This window comes from Squalius cephalus (assembly GCF_949319135.1).
Source record: "Squalius cephalus genome assembly, chromosome: 9".
NCBI lineage: Eukaryota > Metazoa > Chordata > Actinopteri > Cypriniformes > Leuciscidae > Squalius > Squalius cephalus.
In genome coordinates, this window is record NC_137130.1 from 15,087,597 (window position 1) to 15,106,373 (window position 18,777).

Genomic DNA, 18,777 nt, shown 5'->3' on the forward strand with positions numbered 1-18,777 from the left:
TTGGTGTTGGCATTAATAATACATCATTGCTTAAACCAACTTCTGCTTTAGACTCAGCAGGACCTCGCCGCAAACACAATACTGGATCACAGGGTGGCTCATATTGCTTTGTTACTAGGAAACAATCTGTCATGCATTAGAAAGCAAACAGCACATTTCATCTCAAATGACCAATTCAGCTCTCAAATAACCGAAATTTGCCATTTTTTTGGTCAGTCTCCATTTACATTTGCCACACTTGAGTGCAATTGTGTCTGTGAGCATTCTCTTGTTTCTAGCACTCCATTTTGGCCAGGTTTTGGCTGTTTATTTCCTGCCATTGGTCCAGAATCATTGACTTGGACTTAATTACAGTGCCAGACGCCAGCATGATGAAGAGAGCGAAGGAGAGAGCTGTGTTTTCCAGGTGATATTTCTCCACCGGGGCTGCCAGCAGCAGCTGTGACAGGTCCGTTTGCAGCTTTCTGCCTCAAAAATGAAATCCTTATGAAATCCTTTTAGGTCAGCCGTGTCACAAATAACATTTCATGCGCAACTGTTTTGCTGGATAATAGGAGCCGCAAATAAAAATGGGCCGCTGTAAATACGACGCATTTGGAATGAAATGCCATAATTTAAAACAATAACGCACATACAATCACACGTAAACATGTGCACACACACACACACACACACACACACACAAACGCGCGCACGCTGTCCCTCCCTCCCGTGGCAGCAGTGGGAGTCCTTGACAGTGTGGTAGCAATGATAAATCACCTTTCCTGTTAATTCTTTCAGTCCTTATGTGTTGTGCTGCTAAAACAGGGGCTCGGAAATCAACTTGACAAAACTATAAATGTAAAAAAATATCACTTGGAGGGATCTGGGCTTATCTCCAATTTACATGTTATTAGATTTGTATTGTGAGCGGCTGCGTTGAGGAAAAGGGAAGAGCGAAAAGAGATGTTTGCGATAAGAGAAGATAAAATGTCTCGAACCACTTTTGATATCTTTGATGGAAAGTCATGACAAGGAGAGTGTAAACCACTCGACTGATTTTTAATATGATAGACAAGGCACTCTGCGATGAATTGAGTGGAAACCTTGGGAAATTTAGCAACATTCTCTCAATAAATAGCTTTAATTGACCTTGGGAGCTGAAAATGTGCCATATGTTGCAAGTTGCAGTGTTTGAATTGAGGTCCCAGTGGACCTTTCAGCTGATTTCTCCAATGAAGGCACTGAGCCGGAGGAGGGAGAGAGAGGGGGAAAAGCATTGCAGCATTTGGCTAGCCAGTCACTGTGATATATTGACAGGTGAAGCCTGTGTCCTTGCAAACCTGTGTTCCTCGCAGCAGGAGAATTGAATGTTTAAAACGTGGAGGATGTCAGTTCCCCTCTCCGCTACCTACAGCAGACAATTACATTTTATTTGACCTGCCAATGCGGGCTGAAGAAGTTGCCTCCTTCCAGGGGAGTGGTTATGACCTTTCAGTCTCATAAATGGAGACAACAGTGCATTACACAGAGGTGAATCTTTAAAACTGCATTGTCTGCTCTCTCTTCTGCATTCCATTAAATATTTCAACAGCAAACTGTTTTATTGACCTAACCGAAAGTGGCCAGTTTGAAGAACCTCTTTAAAAATGTTAATGTATCACCAACGCTAAAAAACAGAATGATATTTAGATAATTAAATATAAGAGCACCAAGGATATTTTTAAGGTAAAAAGACAGTTTGGTCGGAGTCTGTAGTTCCATCCGACACTGTTGCCCTCTTTCCTCAACCACTGCTTCCTGTGAACTCTTGTACTGTCCTAGAAAATAAAGGCAAGAATGCCAAAAAAGAACTTAACAAAAAAATTAGAATCGTTAGAGAAAGGCAGAGAGCGATTTATACAGTATGGATAAAAAGAATGATAAGAAAGAAGAGACTAATCACTGCTTAGTATGCAAAGACAGACGGACAGACAGACAGATAGACAGATAGATAGATAGATAGATAGATAGATAGATAGATAGATAGATAGATAGATAGATAGATAGATAGATAGATAGATAGATAGATAGATAGATAGATAGTAACTAGACTGTAACTAGGGTACATAACAAAACATAAAAACAAGAAAAAGACTAAAGCAATGAAAGGAAAGCAATTCTACCTTTACAGCATGTGTACACATGTAGACCACAGTTAGAAATGTGTGTTGTGATCCGTAGCGGGCAAATTCCATTAGAATGACTTAAAGGTGCATATGTTGTGCATATGGGCACGGTGAACACACACGTGTTCCAGGATTCTACCAGAATCACAGTAATCCTGTGTCAGGATTCTACCAGACACAGCTATCTACCGCAGAACCGCTAAACCCGCTCACACCCACTTGGCTTTGCTCTTTTCTGCTCTTTAATTCCGAGATGAAAATTAGCCATTACCAAATTCCTGCTGAGAGTCAAAGTCAAGTGCTGGAGTCGGTCGGCCCTGGATTAACAGGTAACATTTGACTTGGAAAGCCTTATCTCTGAGAAATGCACTGTGGTGTTTCTCTCTCCTCTCTCTCTCTCTCTCTCCTAATGTTCCCTACACTTAGAGATTAAATCGCTTGCTGCACAAACCCATTTGAGAGCACAAGGAAGGTGAGGGGGATAATCAGCACAGGCACTGGGCCGTGTTTCCTAAACGCGCTCCCAAACATTACTGTGCACGGGCATAAAATTAGCGTCGGGACCTTAAAACGCTGACATTTCGCATGACTTTTGGGAAAGTGACACCATCATATTTTCTTGTAGGATATCATTAAATTTCAACTGCCCTGTGGCAGAGACTTTCCATTAATAACCAATTCTGTGTGTCACTCCGTGCCCCTCTTCTGAAATAATGAGTCCTTTGGTTTGGCTTAATAAATTGAAACATATTCTCAAGGCCACGCTGAAGACAGCCGCACAGATGGGCAGGCGAAGGGGAGGAAATCTTCATAAATCCTTAACTGTCGCACACGGTCAGGGATAAAAACAAAAGCAGCCTTTATGGTGAACAGTTCACCACCAGAGGAAAAAAATACAGGTCCTGTGTGGTGGCAACAAGCTACAGCAAACTGTTAAGATTACAAGACGCATGCACAGAGCATAAAATGATTGTTAAATCAAATAAATTAACAGCAATTAAACTTTTGGTTATTTTCTACTTTAAAGATCTAACAACTTACAGTTTTTAACAACATCAACTATCATACTTTGGCGGGCAGTAGGGGTTTAGATCATTGTGGGGGGACTAGCCTCGCCAACAGTTCACCCAAAAATTAAAATTCTATCATTATTTACTAACCCTGTCATTCCAAACCTATATTTGCAAACCTATATCTGTGAAACACAAAAGAAATTTTGAGGAGTGCTTTGTCTAAACAATTAGTATCAATGAGGTCCAAAGCAACATTGAACCCCATTGACTTTCCTTGTAAAACATTTTTCCAAATATTTTCTTTGTGTTCCAAAGATTGATTCTTTGCGATTTCATGTGCAGTATTGTCGCAGACATCTTGTTTTCTGGTACTGGGCCATACAGCAGCGGCAAAGCAAAGAGTCTCTGATGCAAACCCCAGCAGAAGAAGATATCTTGTCTTTTTATATGGCCTGTGTCATATTTATTGCATAAAGGTCAGAGTGTTCATTTGTTCAAAGTCAGCGTTTTTCCACGCTCCTCCATGTAATAAATGCAGAGGGGATGTCATTATCGGACCGCTGAGGATTAAAGGCTTGACTGCCTGTGATGACTGCATAAAAAAGCCCCTCCACTACTTTTGTTTCTTCAAGTGAGCGTCCTACAGAAAGACCGCACTCGGCATACAATGACAACCATCGTTGCCAAAAACAGACACTCCTCAAAGGTGGATGAAGCTTTAGCGAGAGAGGGTTGCATAACCCGATTAATAAAGGTAAAGAAGGATGAGTAAATAATGTTCTCAAAGACCTATGAATTAATTGCCTTTTGAGAAGCAAATGTATGCAGGACTCGTAAGTAGTGGAGGGTCTTAGCCCAAAATGAGTCTTGTTTAGGGTCTATGTGGGGGGTGATGATCACTAAGGTCTGGAAATCAAACATGTCTCGGTTTAGGGGCTGTTTACACGACACCGTTTTCAACTAAAAACGTAAAACTTTTTATGCGTTTTGTCCGTTCATTATTAGCATGCATTACAGGAGTAATCAGCCCAAAATGAGTCCATTTATTGATCATTGAATGCTTACTGGTGCACACCCTGAAAGCTAGATTAGCCTACTACAATCACACTTTGGAAGCCTTCTGCGCAATCTAGTGCTAATCATCTCTAGAGATGGGTCTGTGTGGACATCTTTATTTATTTTTGTTAACTGGAATTGTTCTCAGCTCACATCTGTTTGAATTTTCTCTTCTTCTATCTTTTATAAATGCGGACATTGCTGTCCTTACACAGAAACAAATGTGTTTCAGCGCCAATATGTAAATGCCTTCCACATTTTACACGCAATGATATTAGAAATTCAAACAAGGAGTAAAAAACCCGACATAATCAAAACGCTTTGATAGAACAAGCACTCGAACACTGAGAAACGGGAGATAGTCTGTGGACTGATCACAGTGGAGTGTGTTCCGTCGAAGACGGGCGGACATATTAATGTGATTCGCAGCAATCCTACAGGGAATGAGGATGTTTGGGGCGACAATCGACTCTGGCACTAATCCAGGCTCTATGTACTGAGCCGCTTTGGAGACAGAAGATGAAAGACAAAAAGAAATGTAAATGTAAACTTTTTAAAAAGCAGAGCTTAGGAGCCCCCCATCTGACGCCCTCTCTCTGTGTATCTCATGCCCTCGTGAGCAAAGGAAAATGGATGCAAATCCATTTGCGTCTGGTTCACAGCTATAAAAAAATACTTAGGATTTTTAAAAGCGGGTGATGTGTTAAACGTGTGGAAATCTGTTTTGATAACATTATTCATAACACTGGCTTTGCGCAGCTTGAATTAATAACACTCCATTTACAGATGGAAGAAAGCTGGCATGGTATTTCCAGTTAAAGAGATTAATTTTTAAACACCTAATTGACAGGCTGGGGTTAGGCGGGATAAGCAACAGCATCTCCGGGCCTGTGGCTGCAAAGTCAAGGTGACTGGAACACTTAGGCGAGCTTTCAAATGCTGGAAGAGAATTAGTATTCCCGCAGTTTTTCTCCACCCCCTATTCTCTTTTATTAGGAACGATTTTGTTCACAGTGAAAGGATATAACAGCCCTAAGTATCCGTTGATAATTATGGAACAGTGAAATTGTAAAATTTGACACACTTTACCCTAAACTCAGCAGCTTAATAAGAGAGCTGCATTACTGTGTAAGTGCCCCAATATGACATTAAAGGGATAGTTCACCCAAAAAAGAATTTATAACATTCACTCTCCCTTGTCTCGTTATAAACCAGTATGTTTTTCTTTTCTTTTGAAGAATACAGGAGAAGATATTTTGGAAGTCAATGAGGTCCAAACAACAAAACAGAATTTCCATTTTGGGATGAACTGTCCCTTTAACACAAGTTATAATGGATGTACTGTACAAAGTGAAATCTGTTTTTTATGTCAGTAAAACATCTTTTTTAGTTACGTCTGGTAAATCTGCCCGTGAACATGATGTTTACAAAAACAAAAACGTGCACAGAAAACAATGATCTTTGAGGTATTTAATTGTTATGTCTGGGACGTCTGGGTCATAGAAAGTCAGGGTCAACCTTACCTTAACACAACAGTTGTTCTTAAGCTTTTTGCATCTTGAATTGCAAATTAGCATAAACGGCATTGCTAATGGTTACATTTCGTCTGTCCAAGGGCAAGCAAATGATAAATATGTTCACAGCAGTGCGCATACCGTTAAGGGCAGATGCTAAGTACAAGGGATATGTACTTAGAATTCACAAAGAGACTGTCCATGCTGCACAATGAACCATGTTCATTCTAATTGCCCTTGTAGTGCAAAACAAAAAGAAACTCACTTGCAAACTGAGCGAAAGGAAAACGCTGGAACTACCAGTGCAATCAAAAAGCGAAGCCCTAACCCTCTAGGCCAAGAGCTGCATCTTTCTTTTTTATCAGAGCAGGTGTCTCTGCAGCACATTGCTCCCTTTGAAATGAAGGATAACATAAAACGGCCCTGGCGTGTTGTGATGGACAAGGAGATTTCACCTTCTCTAGTGAATGATAATACATTATTAAATTTGCCTCTCTGCTCGTGAGATACTCTTAGCTGACCACAGCATATTTATCTCTCTATCTAAGCCTTACATCTTGGCAGGAGAAAGCATTCTGACACTTTTAAGGCATTTCAAAGATTAGAAAGAATCACTCGCTTTTCAACATTCCTAAAAGCACTGTCTTTCTTGTGGAATGTGATTAGCAGTCCATGGTATCACGTAATGGAACATTCATGAGGGAGAACAAATATCCAAATGAAGCGCCATGTCCTGGAGGGACGGCCCACGTTTGCATCATCAGCACTATTTGTTTCGCTGCTCACAAAGTTGATTGATCCTCTATTGAATGTTTTTTTCTTTCTTTTCGCACCCCTTCATTTCGACAGAACACACTGACAAGTTGTTTGATCATACACCCTGATTGTCTGCCAAGTCACATTTCAGATCCCCAATGGCTAATGATCCAGCCTTTTGTCTTAGGAAAAGTCGGCCGAGTCAGCACAAGCCTCAGTCCGTTTCACTTTTGAAGCCAGAATCTCAAGGACACTTAAAAAGGCAATAGAAAACATGCTTGGAAAGCAAGTGTGTCTGATGAAAGGAGAGTGTGCAAGTATACCATGATCAGACATGAAGTTAAAGAACCGGAGGTGTGTTGTAAGTAACATGTTTGCTAAGCAAAAAACAATGTCTCTATAACAATGCAAGATGGTGTTCATAAAACTGCTGGACCGGAAACATTTCTGAACTAACTACTGTATTCCTCGCTCAATAGTTTTGGCTTCTTGTTGATCAAACCGAAATCAGTGTAACACATTAAAAGAAACGCTTGATACGCAATCAAATGTTTTATTTATTTTTTTTTTTTTTTTTGAAGTAGGGAGTAATGAGTAACAACTTTTCGAATTAACAGGTACTTATATAACAATAAAAATGTAATTTTAAATGCATTTCTTGTAACCGTGACTTCTTTCAACTGTGACTTCATATCTAACAATGTGACTATTTCTTATCTTAAAATTTGTGTCACAATTACCCGTTTTATTTATTTTATTTCATTTTTTACTCTGAGGCAGAAATAGTCTTCCATAGTTACAAGTAACTTTGTTCATTTTTGTATTTACAGTCTACTACAGTGGAAAACATCCCACTTTCCACATCATGCTATATGATACAGCAAGAATCAAACATCATAATGTTTACTTTGTTCAAAAGGTCCACCAAATTTGTACAATTTCCTGCAGTACGCTAAGTGAAATTAGCCATATTATTTCTCAAGCGTTACGCTCTAAATGAAATAAAGCCTCTGTCCTTAGGGTTTGTGAAGACAATTACATCAGCGAAGCAATCTAATGAGTTTTCATTCTTGCACTGCAAGAACAATATCTAATTCTGCAAGATACAAAAAAATCACAGTAGATTTCCCCATTCCCTTCATGTCTATTAAATTTAATGTCATGAAACTTGAAAATCCAAGATCTTACAATGTTAGTCCATCTGCAAGTAACAATACACAAATGTAATGTTACATGCAGTCAGACTAACCTTAAAAGTATAAAAGCATGGTTTTTGTACACCACTTTTTTTAATGATTCATATTTTTCTTTTTCATTTGAGTTTTTAAAAGCAAAGAACTTTTATTTTCGCATCTTTTGATGTTCTTAGGGATGAGGTATTTTATGATGAAATCATATAATGGCTAACACATGCTTTGCCATTCACTGACCAGCTGGCAAATTATCGGAGTGATACTGCGGCTGCCATGCTCCATTATTCATATGACTGCATCTCTGCGCTTGTCTGTTTGGCCAAATCAGATCCGATTATTCCACGCACATTTAATGCTGAATTCAGAGGAGGGGGTGTACGCATCAATCACTCGCATAACCAAAGTCATGATGTACTGTCAATAGAGAGACTCAGTGATGGTACAGTTTTTCTTCAAAGTCGCACAATATGCTTGTGATGAGGATGTGGTCATTTACGTATTTGAATACTGTGGTAACTACGAAAGGGGGAAAGGGTAATAATCATATATACACTTGTAAAATGAAGGCATCAGGATTATTTGTAGCAATACGCAATAAGAAGTGATGCTTTATGTAGACCTAGAAAGAAATTATTTCATGATCAGGTGTGATCATTTCCCCCATTTTTTCAGGACATTTAGGACAATTTTAAGCATTATAAAAAATGTGGTACAAAAAAGTACTGGAAAAAGTGTTTGTGCACTTTTACAATACGAACATCCTTTACACAAATCAAATTTCGCATAGCTAAACATGCCATGCGGCATCAATATTACATTGCCACTCATCAATGTCATCACATATGACTCATCTGTTATGATCAATAATGCAGAAATAATTTATGTGAGAGCAGCTCTCATTTGGTAAAAATAAACCTCTACCATTCCTTTGGGTAAGTGAAACTGTTTGCAGTTATTATCCCATAAATTACTCTTCTAGTGTTGTTATTGTGCGGCGCTAAGCTACAGCACCCGCCCATATGTGGATATATTCACGAGCGGCTCCCCCAAGGAGAGGAACCATGTTAAATGTTTGATGTCCAAAATGAGTTTACTGCCAAAGGCTTTAGAGCCTTTCAAATTTCCTTGTTTGTCAACTACCTGCTGTTTCACAAGAGCGAGGCTTGTCAAAAACAATTCTGACAGATTCCCTTTGTGAAGCAATTCAATTAGTCCAGACTTTATAATAAATGTGAGCAAACTGTTCGCTTTTTTGCTTCACTTCAAGGTAAAGCGCTACTTAAAGCGGTCTAAAATTCTGCTTGCACAGATATGCTGGCAAAACATGACAGAGATGAAGGACACCAAAGAGTAGCTAACAATGTATTTTTTAATAGAACTTTTTCATTTATTAACTGAGAGTGATAGCATTGAGGTCTTAAATCGAGAAGTTCCTTGTCTTTATGAGTGAATCATTACAACACAAAAGATATTTAAAAAAAACACTGATTTATTCAGTAAGGAAACAATTTAGTGTTCATATGAATGAGTCATTGAATTATTCAGTCAACCGATTTGTTCAAAACAATTGGAACTAAACACTCTGGAACAAAACAGGTTACTGTCTGTGAGTGTATTACTGAATCATTAACTAAACTGATTTATTCAAAATACATTGATTCATTTACTCAAACAGATTCATTCATTCCTAATTCATTTAGGAACAAAACACTGATACTGTGTGTTGGTCGGAAGCACACAATGATAATGCTTTGACTTTTCTGGGAACTAGTTTTGAAACAAAAATACACAAAATAACTGGCAAAATTGTAAAAATTGTCTAAAATTTAAGCTACTTAAAAGGAACCCTTTTTTTATTAAGCTGTTCATCCATTTACTCGAACAGATTAATTAATTCCTGATTCACTTAGGAAGAGGAACATTCATTTAAAAATGAACTTCTTGTTTATTGAACTGTTGTATTGAAGAAATTGTGCGGTATCATTATCACAACAGCACTCGCTTGTGTGACACTCGCTTGCTTGTGTGACACTGCTTAAATGTGAAGGGATATTCTAACTGCACGAGACACAAAAACTGTCCCAAACTCATCTGCTGCCTTAACCTGCTTGGATACAGGTGACGTAAACACCTCAATCGTAATATGTCACACTGAATCGAAAGTGCACGACGTAGCATTAATTTAATGCTCTGCCAGAACCATAAAGATCAAACAAGTGGAGAAATATCATTAAACCATTGGAATGTAATCTCATTTGTCTAAACAAACTGATCCAATGAACAACCCTAATTAAAAAGCCTGCCATAAACAAAAGCAGGCCAAGCCAGACGAGCCCCTCCTCTTTAACAATGGGACACATTTATTTTATTAATCTAATGCATCATGTATCATATCATTACAGTTCAATATATCTATCATTAATTTTATTCCCTTCACTTAAGGCTTTTATTGGGATTACTTTGGTTATTAGTTGGTCTAATGTATTGGTTACCTCCAGATCCGGCGCTACGATCTCTCTCATCTCGCGGCATAAACCTGTGCGTGTTATTCAAATTGCCTCATTTATTATGATAGCTTCCTCATGTAAATTGTGCTGACTGCTCGCCCTTGCACAGTCCTCATTAGACTAATGAAAACCTTCAAACGAAAAAACTAAACAACCTGCCAAATAAAGGTCTGAGGTTATTATGAAAATTACAACTCTGGGAGCCAGGAGAAGCTCTGTTCATTAATTCATGCTCAGCAAATTGGTAACTAATTTAGTTGCACTCCTCTGCATTAATGGATTATTTTATAAAAATGTTTTCCACAGCCCGAGACCTTTGCCGCACACGTTAGAGAGCTTTGGATTCTAATCAAGAGGAGTGACATATTAAGCATGCCAAGCATCTGAATGATAATGCAGCAGCGATGCAAATAGACAATGTGGATTTTCACTCGGTCGGAGAGAATCAGGACCAATATAACTCAATTGATATCTTAAGGGGCTGGTGGAACCGTGGCGTGCTGGGGGATTAGACAGATCCATCTCCACATCTCTATTGGGGAACGATAGGAAAAAATGAATCACGCGTACTGTGATAATGTTATCATAAACAGGCCAAGATGTCAGTGGCCTCGTATAGTACACAATCAGTCACTAGAAACGTGAGATCGAGAATGAACAAAACACATCGACCGCACACACCAATCCCCCTAAGACCCACACAAAAACCTCATCTTCAGCCCCCCCCCCCCCATCACACCTAAGGTCTGACCTGTAAATTCATATAATCATGCTAATTACTTTGATTCACAGGCTTGGTTGGTCTATGGGAGAGAGCTACACAGCGCCTCCTCTCCGGGCAGATCCAGCAGGGGACGTGCAGCCCAGTGATTTCCACCGTGGTTTTAATGTCATTATCACCCTCTCCAACACTTCCCCAGCCCTGCATTCCGCCTGGAGACAATTCTCAAATCTATTATATGCATCATTTTGTGTTTATGCAAAGCATATGAGAGGACACTTCATTTTTTCTTTGCCAGATAAAAGTAAATATTGAAAACTGAAAAGTATAGAAATTTGTCAAATGTTTAGCAGCCTCCAATTTTATACTCAAGAGCTGGAGATTTGTTTGGATTGAATATAGTAAAAAAAAGGCATCTGGGAAACATAATCAATGTCTAAATTGGTGTTCTTAAAGTTTTCAAATGGACACTCCACCTGTGTTTATTAAATTATTTGGTAACACTTTACAATAGGGTTCATTAGTTAACATTAGTTACCTTAGTCAACATGAACTAAGAATGAACAATTCTTCTTCAGCATTTATTAATCTTAGCTAATATTAATTTCAACATTTACTAATATGTTATCAAAATCAAAGGTTGTATTTGTTAACATTAGTTAATGCACTGTGAACTAACATGAACAAACAATGAACAGCTGCATTTTTATTAACTAATATTAACAAAGATTAATAAATACTCTAACAAATGTATTGCTCATTAATACATTAACTAATGAACCTTATTGTAAAGTGTTACCAATTATTTTTGTTCAGAGTGTAAATTGATAAGGTTGGATGGATTTCAAAGTGTCTAAAATATAAGACCCGAAAGATTTGATTGAATGATAATGAAACAGTTATTGTACTCTTAGCAAAAAAGTACTATGGCAGTACCATGGTGCAGTGATATTATAAATGGTAATGTTAAGGTACTAAGATAGACTACCTTTCAAAAGTTTGGGGATAGTAAGATTTTTTATGTTTTTGAAAGAAGTATATTATGCTTACCTAGGCAGCATTTATTTGATCAAATATATATGATTTGATCTGAAATATTATTACAATTGTTAATATATTTTCTGTTTTAATATATTCAAAAATGTAATTTATTCCTGTGAAGGCAAATCTGATATTTGATCAATTTTATGGATTCTTGCTGAATTAAAGTATTAATTTCTTTAAAAAAATAAAATAAAATAAAAGAAAAATCTTATTGAAACAGTAGTATATATAGCATTCTACTAGGTACATGCATAGCTATAGTTATCAACATATTTCTATACTAAGCTATTTAATTAATAGTGGAAGTTACTATTACTTGCACTTACTTAAAACCCCATTACAATCCAAACAAACATTTTTGTACCAAGTTTTCTGTATAAAAGAGAGATTAAAGGATTAGTTCACTTCAGAATTAAAATTTCCTGATAATTTACTCACCCCCACGTCGTCCACGATGTCCATGTCTTTCTTTCTTCAGTCAAAAAGAAATTACAATTTTTGAGGAAAACATTTCTCCATATAGTGGACTTCAATAGGGTACAATGGTTTGAAGGTCCAAATTGCAGTTTCAGTGCAGCTTCAAAGGGCTCTACACGATCCCAGCCGAGGAATAAGGGTCTTATCTAGCGAAACGATCGGCCATTTTCTAAAAGAAATAAACATTTATATACTTTTTTTTAACCACAAATGCTCACCTTGCACTAGCTGCGATGCGCCACACATTACGCAATCACGTTGAAAGGTCACGCGTGACGTAGGCGCAAGTGCCGACCAACTGTTTACAAAGCAAACGTGCAAAGACTAATTCAAACGCCATTAACAAAATAAATAAATAAAAGGTAAAACAACGATGTCGGACGATTTTGAAGATTTTGAAGAATGAGATTTTCGCCCTACCCTACCTTTTTGAACCGGAACACGAGTGGCCTTTTCAACGTTATTACGTAATATGTGGCGCATTGCAGAGCTACTACAAGATGAGCATTTGTGGTTAAAACGATTTATTTGATTTTTTTTTTCGAAAATGACCGATCGTTTCGCAAGATAAGACCCTTATTCCGCGGCTGGGACCGTGTAGAGCCCTTTGAAGCTGCATCGAAACTGCAATTTGGACCTTTAAACCATTGTACCCTATTGAAGTCCACTATATGGAGAAAAATCCTGGAATGTTTTCCTCAAAAACCTTGATTTCTTTTCGACTGAAGAAAGAAAGACATGAACATCTTGGATGATGAGGGGGTGAGTAAATTATCAGGAAATTTTAATTCTTAAGTGAACTAATCCTTTTACCGTGTAATAAGAAAAAATATCATGGAAACCAATAACTTGATTTTTGCACAGTAGTGCCATACCCCAAAGTGTTTCACAGATATTTCCATAAAATAAAACAATAGAGCTATTTTGTTGGATTTAGGTTTTGAACTCTGACCTTTCTCGAGGTGCATTCTTTTGGCCTCATGGCCGATGTCGTGAGTTGCCAGGTCGCCCTCTTTAGGCCCGGGTAAGATGCTGGGAGACAGACCCAAAAATGCCTGGTTCATCGACAGTCCATTCTGATGCACAGCTTTGAGAGAACACAGAGACACATTATTCCCATCTCCACACGCTCTCAATTGACAATGCAAAACACCTTGAGTGATAAATAATTATTCTAGTTGAAAAGAGCCCTCGTCGTCCAGTGGCCAGAGAAGGTTAATACGTCCTTGGCTTTCAACTGTTAGTGACTTGTGGTATACCTCATCTCCAAATCAATGCGCCAGTCAATCAAAATCACATTTGCCACTCTGCCTGGCGTGTGCAATTCTCAGTGCAATTCTCCCTAACATCTGAGATGAGGCGACAGAACTTGAGTCAAAAAAAAAAAAAATTATTCTGTTTATGAATAAAAAGGCCTTATTACAAAAACCTGCGATTCACTAGATTCACTGGTTGAAATACATAAAATCAAACCTAAAGTCTGAGACCACTAGTGAAAAGGATTTAGCATTTTTATAATTTAATAAAACATTTTCATTACAAAAATTTATGAACAAAATGACCAATTCATTAAATAATGGGTTTTGCTTTAACAACAAGAGAGCTGGAGCTGCATGAACTCCACGAGTTTGTGTAAAATCAGATTATGTTGATTTGAGTTCACATGATTTGTGATGATCCAAAGAGCATCTCTTTAATGGAAGCAAGAACATCTGACCATCGGTACAAAGTTGTTCACATGATCAATGTCACACATTTAATGATTTGATTTTGAATTGAGCAGTCTTATTTTGTGTCTAAATGCCTTATAAAGTCTCTGTTCATAAATTCTTTAACCATTTTAACAACGTATTTCCAGGTTCAAACCCCAGCTTTTCAATGTAACTTTTGGAGCTTAAATAAGTTTTTAATCAAAATAAACACTTACTCGTTAAGACACCGCTTCCAGAATAACATCATAAAACATGGTAGCATATTTCAGAGATGACGAGAAACATACATACAGGCTCTCTCAGTGATTAAGGACATGGTTTTTATTTTATGACACAGCTAATGATGAAAACATTTGAGGTCTGTCTTTGCACAACATGAGCCAGAACCAAACTTAAAGATAGTTAATATCTCTTTGCCATCTGTTGAAAACAACAGAAAGCGGGAAGGGGCGCACGTGTGCTACGCTCTTAACAAGAGGCACTTTTAGCGCGGTATTTAGCAGGTCTTGAATGTATGTGCGCCTGTGTGCGGAGACGCTGGAAAAGACGAGGGAGAGAAATTGAGAGACAAAGAGAGTGGGAGAGAGATTTATGAGGTGAACATACGCATTCTGTCGGAGGAGCTCTCCGTGTGCGCGGGAGAGCTGGAGACGCTGCTGCTGCGCTGGGATGAGGGACGGCTCCCCGGCCTCCTGCCGTCTTCCAGAGAGGGGGCAGGGGAGGGACTGTCGGGGACCCGTTCCTGCACAGCCAACAGGAAAAACAAACACAGCCAGGGCGGCCATTACATGACACATTCTTTTCAGCAACACACCTCTATGGACACACAAGTGTCCATGCTTTTTTTTTCTTTCTTTTTTTGAGGCACCGCCCCCCCCCCCCCCTCCTTCCCCTTCTCTGCATCCTTTCCTTGCTTTCTTCCCAGGCTATTGTCTGACAGACTGTTCCCTGCAATGCCGTTTGAAAGCACGGATCGCGCACCACCCAGCCCCCTCCACCTTCCCCCAATGGCTGATGAGAGATGTGCACGACACAATGAGAGAACGGCGCTGTGGGTTACCTTAATCACTGATGTCACCATTCGGGATGGGGCACTCTGTCCCTGTGCTGCGGCGGCCATATTGGCGATGGTGCTGAGGTGGTTCATCTGACTCATCGCCATGGTGACGGATGCGGGAGGCAGGCTGACAGGGATCAGGGGGTGGGGCATCATCATAAACGGCAGTTCCAAGCCTGAAGATGAGAGGGGAAAGTAGCTGATTAATTAATCATTTCTGGCATTAAGTTGTGTGCAAATGGAAGACGCGTGTGCGACAGAAAAGAAAGCGTACTGCTGAAGAAGAGAGGAAGATTTAAAGGAGAAACGCTATGAATTATTCACACGTGACCTATCGTGCGAGCGGCGTGGCTTACAGAGTAAATATTCATTAAATAATAATCGTCACATTAGATAGTGTATTATGTTAAAGCTATTGACGACTACAAAAAAAAATAAAAAATTGCGGCATATTTTCAAGCCATTATGGTTATTAGAAACATAAATATTCACTTTTGTTTTTAATAATACATATCGCTGTTAATAATATATAGCGTTCTGGTGATTACAGTCATAATAACCTAATAATTATGAGATTTAAACTAATCTTTATTATGTTGGGAAAGGGAAAAATTATGGAAATATTTCACCATTAATAGTAAATGCATTCAAAATATCTGTGGAAAAAGAAGGCAAACATGAAAGGCATTAGTTAAAATGAGCAAAAATGAGCCAATTAAAACTAAGTGTGTATCATGAGATGCCTACAAGCTAATTACGAGTATTTGTGCCAGAAACTCCATTACTTGTATAACGGAGTGCATTTATAACGTCATTTTTTCAAGTCCTTGATAGTTACACGGGATTGAAATAATTAAGACATTCAAAGTATTTTGATGAGGCAAACCAGATCCTGCAGGAGGACATGTGATTGTACTGTTAAACTCATATATAAAACTAATGTGAACTGTGCTACATTCTTAGACAGTGATTAAATGGGTAGAAAGGAAGCTGTCCCGCTTTTTCAAAGGACATATGCACACAAATAAGGTCACAGCCTAGTGTGTGTCCCTGAACTAAAGACCCACTCACTCCCACTCCTGACTTTGAACTAAAGGATCAAAAGTAACTGAGAGAAATTTCAGTCTCGGGCGGTCAAAGGCACCACTCGAGCGCTTGAAAGAAAACTTGAGCGTTCGCAGTGGATCCGATCGAGCGGGCGGCCCCGTGCTCCATCCCACACTTCCCCGATATCGCCTGGCTCAAGGTAACAGGAGACACAGAGGGATAATCCAGTGAGTTGTTTTTGTGCGAAATATCAGTGGCCAAGGGCTGTGAGACAGTCTACATCAGAAAAAAACGAAAAAAGAAAATAAAAAAAGGGGAGGATGGAGGGGGTCCCTTCAGTGTGAACGCTCTTCGGTGAAGCATTGTGCATTTCCATAAGAAAGATGACCAGCAGATGCACAGGGAAAACACATTCCCTGACATTAAAAAGGAGGCTGAGATTAAAAGAACGAGAGGCCAAGCAGCACCTTGTAAAGGCGTCTCTCCTCGAGTGCCGAGTCTGAATCAATTACCACTCGCAGGACCGGACTCAATTAAAACCTGCCACGGCGCCAGCGTGTGATTGCAGGATACTTACAGCGCCACGCCGAAACAAATTGAGAGAGGCATTCATGCACGTATCTACCTTTCAAAGCTTTCGAGAGCCGGATTGAGTGCCGGCACGCCTTTGTGATTCGCTCAAGAAGATCTGACTGGATTTCAGGAAATCAACATTTACAAGAGAGGAGAGAAACGTATTAAAGTCTGATATGACTTTGCTTTTGTCATTTAAATGGGCGTCCTTTATCAGCCTGGCGGTGAATGATGTCTGTTGTGTTGACCGACTTCCACAAAGCAGAACTCTGCGTGTGAGAGCGACTACGGGCTTACAGTAGCAGACTGCTCTCGGGGGCCTAATCTCTCTCCCTCTCTCCCTCCATCCCACCTCCTTTCATGTTCCGCCATCCTTAAGTGATGTTTCAGCCATAATGGCCTATTGAAAACCATAAGAAAACATGATACAAGCTAAAAGATGTCCACCAAGGCTTTTCAGACAGACTGAAAGGCAATGAACTATGGATGTCTGATGAAGCAGACGCATTGTTCATCAACTGTTTTTCTTCTTTTGTAGTCTCAAAACAAAAGCCCTTTGGACACTGTTAATTTACCTTGTCAATAAAGATTTTTTATTTATTAATAAAGACACTTTTTTTCTATTGCGTTCCCGATAATAGATTAAATTCCAAGAACAAAATCAATGAAAATTTAAAACATCTCGGCAACTTATTTATACTTGTAACACTTTTTTATATATAAACGCAAATCATTTGTGTTCCATCAATTCAAACTTTATTCCTGAGGCTACATTTAGAAATTAGATAAATATACTTATCTCTTATTAGAATATGCCTGTATTCTACTTGTACATGGGTCAATAATAAAATCTCCTTCATAATACATATTATTATATACAGTATAATCATTTTCATTATATTTATTCCTAAAATATCAGCACTCCTGGAAGGCCTCTCAGACATTTAGATTTGAGGACCAGAACTAACTGTTGTATAGACACACACACACTGGTATTGCTATCATTATGAGGATATAGACATAATGATTTTTCACTGTATAATCTCCTAACTCTAACCCTACCCATCACAGAAAACTTATCAAAAAAGATCAAATATCAAAACAGCAATAAACTGCTGAAATTTGCATGAATTAGGACCTGAGATATTTACTGTCAAACAGATGAACTTTGATTCCAGTGGCCCTTAAAAACGAAAAAAGAGCCCTAAAGAGACAGACTGAAGCAGCTATTGTCTGGTGAAAGCTGGCTTTCAAAGCACTAGCAACCTGCATTATCCTGTGAGGGAGGAAGCTTTCCCTTGACAAAAATTAAACCAGCTCCTACTTGGCACTTTATTATCTCTTCAACTGAGTGATTTATTGTTTGTGGAATGAGAGCAAAAGAGGAGGAAAATTACATTTTCAGCAGAGCCAGGGCTTGTTCTGCCTCTACTCCTCTATCCTGGAAGAGCTCACGACAAACAATAATGTCAGCTGTAATTGATCTGAGGTCGCCGGTTAGCCCTCCAGTAAAAGCCCACTATTTAAGCGACAATCCGCCCTGCCTGCTCCTCAGATGCTGTCTAATGAAGCTGTCCATCTCTGCTATTTACCTTCTCTTAAATGGAAGAGAAAAGATGTACTGTATGAAGCCCAGCCAGGGAAGATTTGCTTTCCTCCCGTGAAATAGGACCTGCAGATGCCGTTGGAATGTGTAATTGGCTGCAGAGTCGGAGACGGGGGTTCCAGCGCTAATTAAATGACTTGTTTCTGGCCTATCCATCTTTGTTTGCGAGCACAACGCGACGGAGCAGTGTGTTGTAAATGCTCTTATCTAAACAGACGTTCTTTTGCTCGTCCCTTTGATTTGAGGGCCAAAATCATACGCCTTTTGAAGTAGCTGTTGAATCAGGATAACAATTTAAATGGTTGGCGTTTCAGAATGGCAGATTGTTATTTTTGCAATTCCCTAAAACTGTCA

General features: G+C 38.9%; 1 protein-coding gene across 10 annotated transcripts in view; it reads right to left on the reverse strand.

Annotated features, from left to right (window-relative positions):
* The window catches only part of dachd (dachshund d), a 106,569-nt gene that overhangs the window by 16,447 nt on the left and 71,345 nt on the right, over positions 1-18,777 (reverse strand). For 6 of the 10 annotated variants that reach the window (XM_079880822.1, XM_079880815.1, XM_079880823.1 and 3 more), the window contains 3 exons: positions 15,201-15,373; positions 14,747-14,882; positions 13,381-13,515 (listed from right to left, as the gene is read on the reverse strand). In XM_079880822.1, the coding sequence (XP_079736948.1) occupies positions 13,381-13,515; positions 14,747-14,882; positions 15,201-15,373 (444 nt within the window). Of the gene's footprint in view, positions 1-10,966; positions 11,120-13,380; positions 13,516-14,746; positions 14,883-15,200; positions 15,374-18,777 lie in introns of all 10 variants that reach the window. The other 4 variants (XM_079880818.1, XM_079880816.1, XM_079880817.1 and 1 more) reach the window with 1 other exon arrangement.